The sequence below is a fragment of the Podarcis melisellensis genome, assembly GCF_964234715.1.
Source record: "Podarcis melisellensis genome assembly, chromosome: 1".
In the NCBI taxonomy this organism is placed as follows: Eukaryota; Metazoa; Chordata; class Lepidosauria; order Squamata; family Lacertidae; genus Podarcis; species Podarcis melisellensis.
This window is the reverse complement of record NC_138528.1, coordinates 3,116,516-3,129,928: the sequence shown is the minus strand read 5'-3', so window position 1 is coordinate 3,129,928 and position 13,413 is coordinate 3,116,516. Positions and strand designations below refer to the sequence as shown.

General features: G+C 47.1%; 1 protein-coding gene and 1 long non-coding RNA gene across 3 annotated transcripts in view; both read left to right on the top strand.

Moving 5' to 3' along the window:
- Positions 1 to 13,413, top strand: part of LOC309372929 — a 122,540-nt gene that overhangs the window by 82,294 nt on the left and 26,833 nt on the right. The gene's annotated exons all lie outside the window — the stretch shown is intronic.
- Positions 1 to 13,413, top strand: part of NEMF (nuclear export mediator factor) — a 37,714-nt gene that overhangs the window by 22,024 nt on the left and 2,277 nt on the right. Inside the window, exons 23-29 of one of the 2 annotated variants that reach the window (XM_081909834.1) lie at positions 1,008 to 1,269; positions 2,075 to 2,117; positions 2,217 to 2,266; positions 4,103 to 4,253; positions 5,191 to 5,268; positions 6,560 to 6,739; positions 12,611 to 12,643. In XM_081909834.1, the coding sequence (XP_081765960.1) occupies positions 1,008 to 1,269; positions 2,075 to 2,117; positions 2,217 to 2,266; positions 4,103 to 4,253; positions 5,191 to 5,268; positions 6,560 to 6,739; positions 12,611 to 12,643 (797 nt within the window). The remainder of the gene's footprint in view (positions 1 to 1,007; positions 1,270 to 2,074; positions 2,118 to 2,216; positions 2,267 to 4,102; positions 4,254 to 5,190; positions 5,269 to 6,559; positions 6,740 to 12,610; positions 12,644 to 13,413) is intronic. The other variant, XM_081909835.1, reaches the window with a different exon arrangement.

Here is a 13,413-nt window from a genome sequence, read left to right as displayed (position 1 = left end):
TTGAGGTTTATTATTATTATTATTATTAGAATTTATAGACCGCTCTATACCCGGGGGTCTCATGATGGTTCACAGAATAAAATCAGGATGTGGTTGTTTAGTCGTTTAGTCATGTCCAACTCTTCGTGACCCCCTGGACCAGAGCACGCCAGGCACTTCTGTCTTCCACTACCTCCCGTAGTTTGGTCAAACTGGTAGCTTTGAGAACACTGTCCAACCATCTCGTCCTCCGTCGTCCCCTTCTCCTTGTGCCCTCCATCTTTCCCAACATCAGGATCTTTTCCAGGGAGTCTTCTCTTCTCATGAGGTGGCCAAAGCTTCAGGATCTGTCCTTCCAGTGAGCACTCAGGGCTGATTTCCTTCAGAATGGAGAGGTTGGATCTTCTTGCAGTCCATGGGACTCTCAAGAGTCTCCTCCAGCACCAGAATTCAAAAGCATCCATTCTTTGGCGATCAGCCTTCTTTATGGTCCAGCTCTCACTTCCATACATCACTAAAAATCAGGATATAAAACCACAAAATGCCTAATAAAAATAAAAACAACAACCCAATAGCCCCCCCCAAAAAAACATATTTTAAAAGGGCACAGGTTGTAAATTGGATCAACCAAATGTCTGGTTAAAAGGTTTAGAGGGGAGAGGGCAGCCTTTGCAAACCTGATGCCCTCGAGATGTTTTTGAGGAAGACTCCCGTCACCCTAGCCAACATGGAAGCAATCCAAAAGATCTGCAGGGCACCAGGTTGGCGAATCCTTGGAGCTTTCTGGTGGTGAGAGTTTTGGGTCCAGGGAACACTGTAGGAAAAAGGGGCAGAAGCTTTTAAGACAGCAGGAGATTTCCCAGTCCTGTCCTATCCAGGTTGGAATACAGTTCCCATCAGCCCCAGTTGGCACGGCCAAAGGTCAGGGATGGTGGGAATTGTGGTCCAAAGTATCTGGAGGACATCTGCTTGCAGATGGCTGTTAGACTCTAAGCCCTGGAGAATGCAGCTGCACTTTCTTTTCCAAGACGCACCGGAAGGAGACGACAGCAGCAGCAGCGATGGCGAAAAGGAGGAACCTCAGGAGAAGGCTGAGGATGAGGAAGACCCGGCCGAGACCCCCCACCAGGAGGGGGAGGGGGAGGGGGCAGGGCATGCCCTGGCTCCAGAAGGATCGTCCGACGAGGAGTATGCAGACTCAGAGGAGGAGGAGGGCAAAGGAACTCAGGCCTCGGAAGAGATACGTTTTCCCGACACGACCATTGACCTCTCGCACCTGCAGTCCCAAAGGTAACCGAGACAGGCTGAGCCACACCTTGGCTTGGTGTGTCTCGCTTTCAGGAGGACGAAGCAACGTTTGGATTGTGAGCTTGGCTGGGTGTGAGCAGCGATTGGCGTAGTGAAATCTGGGAAGTGGTTTCTTGGAGCCAGATTAAGGAGGGGTGTTGTCAAGCTGGAAGGTGTGCGGAGGAGGGCGGCCAGGAGAGTGAAGGGCCCGGAAACCAGGCCTTACGATGAAGGGTTGAGCTGGCCCGATGTTTAGCCCAGATAAGAGATCTGATAGCCATCTTCAAATATCTGAAGGAGATGGAGCAAGATTGTTCTTCTATTCCAGAGGGTAGGACCTTGAGCCAGTGGATTCAAATTATTATTATTATTATTATTAATTATTTGTACCCTGCCCATCAAACAAGGATTAAAAATACATTAAAATGTCACACATTAAAAACTTCCCTGAACAGGGCTGCCTTCAGATGTCTTCTAAATGTCAGGTAGTTGTTCATCTCTTTGACATCTGGTGGGAGGGCGTTCCACAGGGCGGGTGCCACCACCGAGAAGGCCCTCTGCCTGGTTCCCTGTAACCTCACTTCTCACAGGGAGGGAATCACCAGAAGGCCCTCGGCACTGGACCTCAGTGTCTGGGTAGAACGATGGGGGTGGAGATGCTCCTTCAGGTATACTGAAGATGACAAGAAAGGCGAGCCTGAGTAAACAACAGGAGGAACTTTCTCTCCCATAATCAACATCCACTTCCCAACATCTCACACCAGATTGGCAGCTCCTGCTAACAAAGGACTTATTCGTTTCCTTCCAGATCCCAGCTGAAACCTGCTCCAAAGGAGGACGTCTCAAACTTGGTAAGCTCCTGCCTGATACCAGCCGCTGATCGTACCGCTTGCCTGCTGCCTCAGAGGAAACAGACGGAGTCTTAATTCCCTTTTCTCTCTCCCTTGCAGAGCGACAGCAAGTCTCAGGGCCGGAGGCACCTCTCAGCCAAGGAGAGGAGGTGAGGATCCTTGGGCGTCAGTGAGCCTCGGGCAGCAGTTTCAGGGCTGCTTGAGAGATTTGATTCATTGTGATCCAGCAGACGTCTTCAGCCTGGGCTCTTGTGGCTGGCTTGCCAGTCTGACTTTCTCCCTCCCCGAGGAGATTTCTGCAGGGCCACGTGCAGCGCAGACTGAGCCAGGCTGAGGTTTGCTGGCTGCTGGTGCCAGAGTGGAGGGAGTCCCCTTTTCCCTCCCTCTCCTAAAAGTAGCCTCCAAACAGAGGCCGTCCGTATGTGGTGTGTGTGTGTGAACAGGGGCTGTGCTTTAGAGGGCCCCACTGGCCCTCCCTCCCACCCCCCTGCCAAAGCTGCCTGCCTCCTCCTTCCTTTGAGCAAAGCATCTCAGGTGAAGGGTTTGGGTGGCCCTGCTAAAGGTAAAGGGGCCCCTGACCATTAGTCCAGTCATGGCCGACTCTGGGGGCGTGGCGCTCATCTCGCTTTATTGGCAGAGGGAGCCGGCATACAGCTTCCGGGTCATGTGGCCAGCAGGACTAAGCCGCTTCTGGCAAACCAGAGCAGCACACGGAAACACCGTTTACCTTCCCGCCAGAGTGGTACCTATTTATCTACTTGCAGTTTGACGTGCTTTTGAACTGCTAGGTTGGCAGGAGCAGGGACTAAGCAAGGGAGCTCACCCCGTTGCAGGGATTCGAACTGCCGACCTTCTGATCGGCAAGTCCTAGGCTCTATGGTTTAACCCACAGCACCACCCGCGTCCCCAATGAAAATAGGGACATCCTATTCAATAATGATGATGAGCTGCCCATGTGATTGGGTTGCCCCAGCCACTCTGAGCAGGGACCGAGCAATGGGAGCTCACCCTGTCGTGGGGATTTCAACCACCAACCTTCTGATCGGCAAGTCCAAGGTTCTGTGGTTTAACCCACAGCGCCACCCGGGTCCCGCCCCTGCTAAAGCAGCAGCAAAAAATGTCAACTGGGGTGGAGAAGAATTGGGAAGAGAAGGCAGCGGCCATTCACAAGTGCAAAAATTAGGCTTGTCCAGGCAGTGGGTGGGTAGGGGGGACCACTGACACCATCACCATGTAGAGGAGGAAGGGGGTGGCAGAGGCACGGAGGAGATGAAGGCAACCAGGGGGTGCGGTTTGACTTGCCCCCCTGACAGTGGCTCTTCTCTCAGCTGCTGGTTGATGCCTCCTGGCTGAGTTTGAAGCCAAGCAGCTGGTCGGACTCTGAGCCCTTGGATGGTCTTTTTTCTTTTTCATTTTTTAAAATATATTTTTATTAAGTTTTACATTGCAAATTTCAATTCAAATACATCATTCACCTTTTCATTTAGGATTCTCTGGATCCCTTGACTTCCCTCCATCCTTCCCTGGTTTCCATTATCTTTCTTTCTTTTTTCATCTGCTTACCTTATTTTCCCTAATTTGTTAAAAAAATCAATAGTCTTTTTTCCATATTTTTTTGTACATTACAAGCATTACTCAAATCCTGCCAAAGTTTTTAGTTGTTTACAGTGTTCTCTTAAGTAGATTATAATTTTTCCCCATTCTTTCTTGAAATTCTTCTCTTCCTGGTTTCTGATTTTCCCAGTCAATCTCACCATTGTCCATCATCTTCATCAGCCATTATTCTCTGAGCCCTTCAATGGTCTAAGGCAGCGGTTTCCAAGCTTCGGGGGGGGGGCTGCCCTCTTGTTCCCCCGTGTCCCCTGCCCTACCTTATAAAAAGCTTTATTCGGAATGGGTGCAACCTGCTAAGGAAGACGCCACTAAGGGGCCGCTGTTGCCCAGTTTGGGGACCACGGGTCTCAGGCCCCCTGCCTTCCCTCCAGGGAAATGAAGAAGAGGAAGCCAAGTGACCCGGAGGATCCAGACCCGCCCAAGGGGAAGGAAGAGGACGACGGCCCTCAGCTCCCAGCGCCTCCTCCCAGCGCCGGCAAGAATTCAGCAGGGGCCCAGCAGCCCATGAAGAGGGGACAGAAGGTGGGCATTGCAGAGCTGTGGAGTTCGCCTATTTTGCCTGCCGCCTGCACTTTGGAACTCCCTGCCTCTTGAGGTCACGCAGGTGCCTTCCCTTTCCCCTTCTTGGCACCTGCTAAAAACGTTCTTGTTTAGACATGCGTGCCCAGGTGTTTAGAAAATAGCGTTTTAGCTTTGGCCTGGTTTAAAGCATTGCTGCAAATTTGTCTCCGTTTTATTGTTTCGTCTTTCTGCAAACCGCTCTGGGAGTTTCTCTTACAGTCAAGCGGGGTTTAAATATTGACAAATGCAGTGGTACCTTGGTTCTCAAACTTAATCCGTTCCAGAAGTCCGTTCCAAAACCAAAGCGTTCCAAAACCAAGGCGCACTTTCCCATATATAGTAATGCAAAATGGATTAATCACTTCCAGACTTTAAAAACAACCCCTAAAACAGCAATTTAACATGCATTTTCCTATCTAACGAGACCATTGATCCATAAAATGAAAGCAATAAACAATGTACTGCAGACACACAATCAATCAATCAATCAATCAATCAGTAGCTGAGCTAGGTTCCACAAAGTTACAAAAACAAAACAAAGAAGCCACAAAACAAAAACGCAAAAAAAATGGCAAAAAAAAAGACAGACCTCAGTGTAACACTCAAAGCAGAGGTGTGGCACTCAAATCGGACGCGTCACACTCAAAACGGAGCATGTTCGGCTTCCGAAAAAGGTTCGCAAACCGGAACACTGACTTTTGGGTTTGCAGGGTTTGGGTTCCAAGTTGTTTGAGTACCAAGGCATTTGAGAACTAAGGTACCACTGTAAAACGAATGAAATGGCTCGTTCCAGACCGGGTTGGGTGCCGCATTCGGAACGAGTGCTGTGGAGGAGCCTAGAGCGCCCTGTCTGTGGGAAAAGCTGCTCCACTCTGCTCCTTCCCTCTCTCCTCTGCAGAGTAAACTGAAGAAGATCAAGGAGAAGTACAAGGACCAGGATGAGGAAGAGCGGGAGCTGATCATGAAGCTGCTGGGGGTGAGTCCGGAGGAAATGGGCTGGGTCTCTCTTTACCCTGGGAGAGATCGTAGGATTGTAAGGCTGGAAGGGACCCCCAGGGGTCATCTAGTCCAGCCCCCTGCAATGCAGGAATCCCAGCGAAAGTATCCATGATCTGCCCAAACCCCCGGAGAGTTAGTCCTGAGCTGGGTGGACCCGGTGGCCTGGCGTAGGGTAAGGCAGCTCTTCTGTCTCCACGGCTGGATTAATCATGAAGCAGAATAAGCACATGCTTAGGGCATCAATGGAAAACTGGAATTTTCCATTGCTGGATTTACTATGGATCATACGGTGTAGCTGAACCAGCTTCCACAAAAAAAAGAAATAGCAGAGAGGTTTTCTTTGAAATTGAAAACTATTCTCAGTGTTGTCAAAAGCGGATTGATACTTGTATGATACCCAATTGATTGATACCCGAGCACTTGGACGCAAATTTCTCAGCTCAGCTTTGGTAGTTTCACTCGTATGTGCTTCATACGTTCAGTGTAACGAAAAAGGTAAAAACAAGATTCGGACAATATTGAATGTGGTTTTCCAAATACTGACATTTGCTTTTGTGTATTTTTAACATTAATGGTCACAAATTGCCCAGCTGAGTGTACATTTTCTCAGTTGAAGTATATTAAAAAATCCCAACAGAATAATTGTTCAACAAGGCAGGCTGGATGCCTTATTCCCGTGCAACACCCTCTTCAGATGTCAAGGAGATAATACAACTTTTAGAAGACATCTGAAGGCAACCCTGTATTGGGAAGCTTATAATGTTTGATGTTTTACTATGCTTTATATATTCTGTAAGCCACTCAGAGTGGCTGGGGAAACCCAGCCAGATGGGCGGGGTATAAATAATAAAATTATTATCATAATCTCTACTTAAGCATAGAAGCGGACATGTTATGTAAGATTAGTTCTGAGGATCTGATCAAAAACTTTGCAATTATACAAAGTAGGAGAAAACATTTCAAATACAAGCAAAGTGGAAGCATACCAAAATAAACATTATTTTCCATCTTACTGTAGGTTTTGTTTCGTTTTGAAAAATAAAATTTCATTTTGCTCTTTATTATTGTTTATTTTTTGAATTGGACACGCATGGGAGCACCAAAAACTTTTTAAGTGGTTAAGGCCTCTTAAAGGTATTAATCTGGCCTTGTCTGTGGCCTATGTTCTGGAGTGGGGGGGGGGGGAGAAAGAGAAAATAAATGTTTTTCCCCTTTGCTTTCTGTGTCGGGTCTCGAAATCTAACGCCGCTTGCATGCACCCAACCCAGTCTGCAGGGTCGAGCAAAGAAGAGAAGCCGAGGAAAGCCAAGAAAGGGAAGGGCGGTCCGGATTCTGCAAAGAAGCAGCCCCAGAAGCCGCGAGGGGGCAGGAGGGGAGAGGGGGTCACGATAGAGCACGTGGCCCTCGACTTGCAGGACGTGGCTTTGGAGGAGCACCTGGACGAGAAGGTAAGCAGTCGAGAGGGAACCTGTCCCTGTTAGCGCACAAATCCCCTGTGGCGATCACACACAGGGCCCCCGGACGTTTGACGGTCTATTGCCTTCTTCGCTGCCACCACCCCGTATCTCACGGGGACACACGGAGTCCAGTCAGTTGTAAACATAAATCAAGTTTATTTTTAAATGCAGGAACAAGCTTGTGGTCACTGTTAATTTTACGTGGCAGTTTCTTATCTTAGTTCCTAACAACTCCAAACTGATTATTCCAAATATCTATCTGACTCCACCTAACAATTCCTCTCGCAATACAACTCTACCAACCCACTGCCTATTCCTCCCTCTTCCTTCTTCAAGTCCCAAACCTCAACTTCACTCAACTCAACTTGACTGACTTTCAAAACCTCCCACTCTAACTTTTATTCCCCCCTTGCATTCTCACTGCCCAATCACATCACACTTATTTTAACCCCTTCCTTATGACCCATCCTAGGAGGCAAACGCCACAGCCCCTAACAACTTGCGACCAGTTGTCCTGCGAGATCTCTTGATCCCACAGGCTCCCACTCGATCCCTTCAGTCTGTGTAAGGGGCACCACTGCAGGTGCCACATCTGTAAGAAACCAGTATTTTAGTTTGGCGGTAACTGCACTTTGGAACTCCCTGCCTAGTGATTGTTATTAGGGGAAAAATTCTCCTTTTCCCTTATGGGGTACCAAGAGCACTAATAGAGTCCTCCTGTAGGTTCTCTATCGGTAGGAGACAAATAACAGAGGCCAACCAGAGAATATTGAGAAGCAAAGCAGCTAGTAAGCCTGATCTTTATTAAGGTGAGAGTCCTCAGTCAACACATGCAGGAGGGAGGAGGAACCCAGAACATTGGTTTGCAAGCTCTTATGGACATTTGAAAATTGCCTCCCCTGTAGCTCAAGACCACCCCCAAAAAACTTCCTACATATATCACTGAAGGGGCGGTCTACAGCAGAAATCCTGTCTGCCAGGATACCTGATAACGGTCACTGATTGCTTTTACCTGGGCATCCTGGCCATTCTTCTGTGATGGTAAATACTCAGTTCCTGAATCCAGATCACAGGCTCACCTTATTCAGACACAGATACACCCTTAAGACAGGATTTGTGAGCAAAGAGACAAAGGGGAGGAAATTTTCCCATTTCCTCCCTCCTTGCAGTGAAATATTTGAGGTCAATTTGGGAGAGTCAAAATGGCTTCAGGATTGCTCTCCTGTACTATTTCAGACACGTGGTTTATATACTTACATATGTGTTTGCCTCGTATGTTTATGAACATTTATTTTATATATATGTAAGACCTCAGAATTCCTATAGGCAGGGGCCTTTGCTGTGTTCTTTTCGGTACCTGCTAGAAACATTTTTCTTTTAGACAAACTTGACCCCACTTATAGAACGTTGATATGCATTTTAGTCTGTTTTTAGCTCATTGCTGGTTATGTCTTTTGAATACTTTAATGTGTTGTTTTTAACAGATAGTTTTCTTGCTTCTTTTTTTTTTTACAATCAAGTGGCATATAAATTTTAATAAATAAATAAGAGGCAGCTGCTATAGAAAGCAGAGACTCCTCCTGCCCCCCCCCCCCTAAGTACTGCAGGCTTTCCTCCCTTGGAACCAGCCCTCCTCCAGGTACTTCCCCCTTTGCCAACCTGGTGCCCTCCAGGCTGATGGGAGTAGCAGCCCCACAACATCTCGCGGGCACCAGGTTGGCGCAGGGTGAGTTGCTGTCATTTCGGGGGTCAAGGTGAGAAATCTCCCCTCCCCACTCCCTGTTTTCCTGTTTCTTCTAACTGGTGCTTCCTAATCGGTTGCTGCTGTTTAGTCCTCTTTGGGGTTTGCACATTCTCTTGTCCCCGCCCCCTACACCTCATTATTTCTTTGGTCTTGAAATATTTGTTGCGCTTCTGAAAATCTTGGGGTTCCCCCGAGCAGGCCAGGATTCCCCTCTTGTTTCTCGGAAGGCCCATTTTGGATCTGTTCATGTTTCGTTGCTGGTGGAGGGAACGGTGACTGACGGATCCTGATGCTTATCTAAAGATAGACAGGCAGTGTCTTACAATAACTAATTTTTCTCCCCCTTGTTCTTTGCATTGCATTGCTTGTTTTTTTGGAACATATTATGCAAATGCCTAAATAAATAAATAAATAATTTATTTATTATTTGTACCCCACCCATCTGGCTGGGTTTCCCCAGCCACTCTGGGCGGCTTTCAACAAAGATTAAGAATACATTAAAATGTCACACATTAAAAGCTTCCCTGAAAAGCTTCAGATGTCTTCTAAATGTCAGGTAGTTGTTTATCTCTTTGACATCTGCTGGGAGGGCGTTCCTCAGGGCGGGCGCCACCACCAAGAAGGCCCTCTGCCTGGTTCCCTGTAGCTTTACAGAACCGCCAGAAGGCCCTCGGAGCTGGACCTCAGCGTCCGGGCAGAACGATGGGGGTGGAGACGCTCCTTCAGATAATTTGACAAATGCAACAATATAGACTAAGACATACAAGATGCGGGGGGTATTCAGCTCAGAACAGGCTAATTGAAATTGGAGTGGAGGAGAAGGCTCTGCTCGGCTCTTGTGTTCAAATTTTGCCTGCTGGTTTCCCATTGAGGAATCTGATTGGCTCCTGTGAGAACAGGATGCTAGACTCGATGGGCCATTGGCCTGATCCAGCAGGCTCTTCTTGTGTTCTTGATTTCACTGGGTGTACTCTGAGTAGGACTCAGAATCATGGAATTAGAAGGGACCCTGAGAGTCGGAATCATTGGGTAGTAGTTGATTACTACCCAGTAGTAGTACAGTGGTACCTCGGATTACAGACGCTTCAGGTTAAAGACTCTGCTAACCCAGAAATATTATCTCAGGTTAAGAACTTTGCTTCAGGATGAGAAGAGAAATCGTGCGGTGGTGGTGGCCCAGCAGCAGGAGGCCCCATTAGCTAAAGTGGTGCTTCAGGTTAAGAACAGTTTCAGGTTGAGAACGGACCTCCAGAACGAATTAAGTTCTTAACCCGAGGTACCACTGTACAGTAATAAAAGCAGGCAGTTTTAAAAGCCCAGCAATGAACAGCCACACTGAGTGTGATTTCTCTATTTTCCAGCCTCTGGGCCTCCCAGGAAGAGCTAAATAGCTTCCCAAAAGCTGGGCTTCTTTGCACCTTTCTCCCCCTGCCCCCATTTTTTTGCTGAAGGCTCAGTGTGTTGCTTGAAATGGTTTCACTCTACATCAAAGACAGCACTGAGTCCAGCAAGCTAGAAATCTCAAAAGGGGCTGGACACCTGCACATAATCAGGAGTAATTTAGTAATTTAGGAGTAATTTAGCATGTGCTATCGTCCCCCTGATCAAAATGCTCAAGGAGATCTTGAGATGATGAATGAAATCAAGGAAGCATCTGAAAAAAGGAGTAGTAAAGGGTGATTTCAAGCACCCTCAGGTAGACTGGCTAGATATGTGTTCCAGTCGTGACAAAGGGGCAAAATTTCTAGATACCCCTAATAATAATAATAATAATTTATTATTTATACCCCGCCCATCTGGCTGGGCCTCCCCAGCCACTCTGGGCGGCTTCCATAGAAACAAAAAATACAGTAAAATATCACACGTTAAAAACAATTATTATTAATAATAATAATAATAATAATAATAATTGACTGTGCGCCAGAACAGTAGTTGTTAGAACCGCGACCCTCGACTTAATTTTGAGTGGCGCCCAGGACCTGCTGCGAGATGTAAGCGTTGTTGAGCCAAATATAGATGCAAATGGCCAAGGAAATCCAGCACGGTCACATTTGATTTCAAAAGAGGAAATTCATCCCAAATGAGGAGATTGGTAAAGAGGAGGTTAAAAGACAGAGGGTCAAATCGCCAAAACGCCTGGGAGTTGTTTAAGACCACAATGTTAGAAACTCTAGTTTGTCCAGCAGATCAGGAAAAGGTACTGTGAGAGCCAAGAGACCCCACCAGCTTGGACCCCTGGCAGAGTCAGAGAAGCTATTGGAGGCAAGACAGGTTTTGTCCAAATGAAAAGAGCGCAAAGGAACACCAATCTGGCAAAGGAAGTGCAGAGAGAAAGGGATGCTTTAAAAAAAGCTTTGAAGAACCAACAACAGGAAGTTCTTTAAATATGTTAGTATCAGAAAACCATCTAGGGAGGCAGTTGGTTCCTCAGATGACTAGGGAGTCAAAGGAGTTGTAAAGGAGGATAAAGAGATTGTGGAGAAGCTAAATGATTTCTGTGCATCTCTCTTCACAACAGAGGATATAGGGCAAATATCAGAGCCTGAATTAACCTTTGCAGGAGGCAAGTCTAAATGTGAAATTTCTGATCTTTGCACAAAAATATGTAACTTATATGTAACAGATCAGCCCCCACACCTGACAACTGGTAAGCTGGCAATGTAATGCAATTTTTAAAAAAGGGATTCAGGAGGCCATTCTGGAAATTTCAGGCCTGTTGCCTTAATATTTGGAAAACTAGTGGAGAGTGTTGTTAAAGATAAAATAACCCGGCACATAGAAGAACAAGCCCTACTAAAGCAGAGCTAGCATGGCTTCTGCGAAGGAAAGTCCTGTCTCACGAATCTAGTTATCTGAGAGTGTCAGTAAGCATATCAACAGAGGTGATCCGGCTTACATTGTTTACTTGGACTTTCAAAAAGCTTTCGACAAAGTACCACACCAAGGGCTCTTGAGTAAGCTTAGCAGTCAAGGAATAAGAGGAGAAGTCATCTTGCGGATAAGGACTTGGCTAAGTTGCAGGAAGCAAACAGCAGGAATAAATGGACAGTTCTCTGAATGGAAAGACGTAGGAAGTGGAGTCCCCCAGGGATCACGACTGGGACCTGTGCAGTTTAACGTGTTCATAAACAATCTAGAGTTAGGGGTCACTTGTTAAAATGAGATTGCAAGGAGCTCCAACAGGACCTCTTCAAGCTGAGTGAATGGGAGGTAAAATTGAAAGTGCAATTCAGTATAAACAAAGGTAAATCGATGCATGTTGAGGCAAAAAAACATAAATTTAATATAAACGTTCATGGTGACTGACCAGGAATGAATGAGACCTTGGGGTCATAGTGAAGATGTCAGCCAAGTGTGCAGCAGCCGTGAAAAAGGCAAATTCCATGCGAGGGATCATTAGGAAAGGAATTGCAAATAAAACTGCCAGTATCATAATGCCGTTATATACAAATCTTCTCGAGCAACCACATTTAGAAGACTATGTACAGTTCTGGTCGCCTCAACTCAGAGAGGATATGGTAGAGTTGGAAAACGTTGAGAAAAGGGCCACCAAGATGACTGATAATGTTGAGTGAAGGAAGGTTGCAGCGTTCAGGACTTTTAAGTTTAGAGAAAAGGCAAGCAAGAGGCAATACGACAGAAGTTTATGAAATAGCACAGAGAAAGAGGGCAGTTTTTCTCCCTCTCATAACAATAGAACTCATTGATATCCAATTCAGCTGAGTGTTGGAAGATTCAGGATAGATAAAAAGACAGGACTTCTTCATGCAGCGTATAGTTAAACTGTGGAACTCATTGCCACAGGAGGCAGTCATGGCCACCAACCAGGATGGCTTGAAATGAGGATTAGACGAATTCATGGAGGAGGAGAAGGCTGCCAATGGCTCCTAGCCCCAATGTCTACTCTCTGCCTCTACAATCAGAGGCAGCGATGCATCTGGACGCCAGTTGCTGGAAACCACAGGAGGGGAGAGTTGCTCTTGTGCACAAATCCTGCTTGCTGGCTTCCTACAACCATTCGGTTGGCCATTGTGAGAGCAGGACGCTGGACCATGTGGTCCATTGGCCTCATCCAGCAGGACTCATACGTTCTTACATTCTTATGTTGACTTTTGCAGGATGAGCAGGACCAGGATCAGCTGGGGAACGAGGTAAATACAAAATGCCCAATTTCGGGGGGAATGCTGGAAGTGCTTTGACTCGGTCAGATCTGTCGTATCCTGAACCTAAGAGAGCTGTGGCTTGGGGAGGGAACATGAAGATCCCTCCTCAGAACGTGTTCTCCCTGCCCCCCCCCATTGATGCGAGGAATCGTCAGCACGGTGTATTCTCCAAACCCTTTTCTCTTATTTCTGTTGAGTTTCACCTGGTGACGAGCCACTCACAGATATCCTGTTGCCAAAAAGGCTGAAGGAGCTCCATCCTTTGTTTTATGAAATGAACGCCACATGTTCTTCATCCAGTGGCTCTGGAAATAGCTTAAGGTAAAGGTAAAGGGACCCCTGACCATTAGGTCCAGTCACAGACGACTCTGGGGTTGCGGCGCTCATCTCGCTTTATTGGCCGAGGGAGCCGGCGTACAGCTTCTGGGTCATGTGGCCACCATGACTAAGCCGCTTCTGGCGAACCAGAGCAGCACACAGAAACACCGTTTACCTTCCCGCTGGAGCGCTACCTATTGATCTACTTGCACTTTGATGTGCTTTCGAACTGCTAGGTTGACAGGAGCAGGGACCGAGCAATGGGAGCTCACCCCCACACGGGGATTCGAACCACCGACCTTCCAATCGGCAAGCCCTAGGCTCTGTGGTTTAGACCACAGCGCCACCCATGTCCCTGGAAATAGCTTAGTGTCAGTTTTAAAAAAAGATTCTTACATGGGAGCATTTGACTGAAATATGGAATGGCTGCAAAAGGCCAT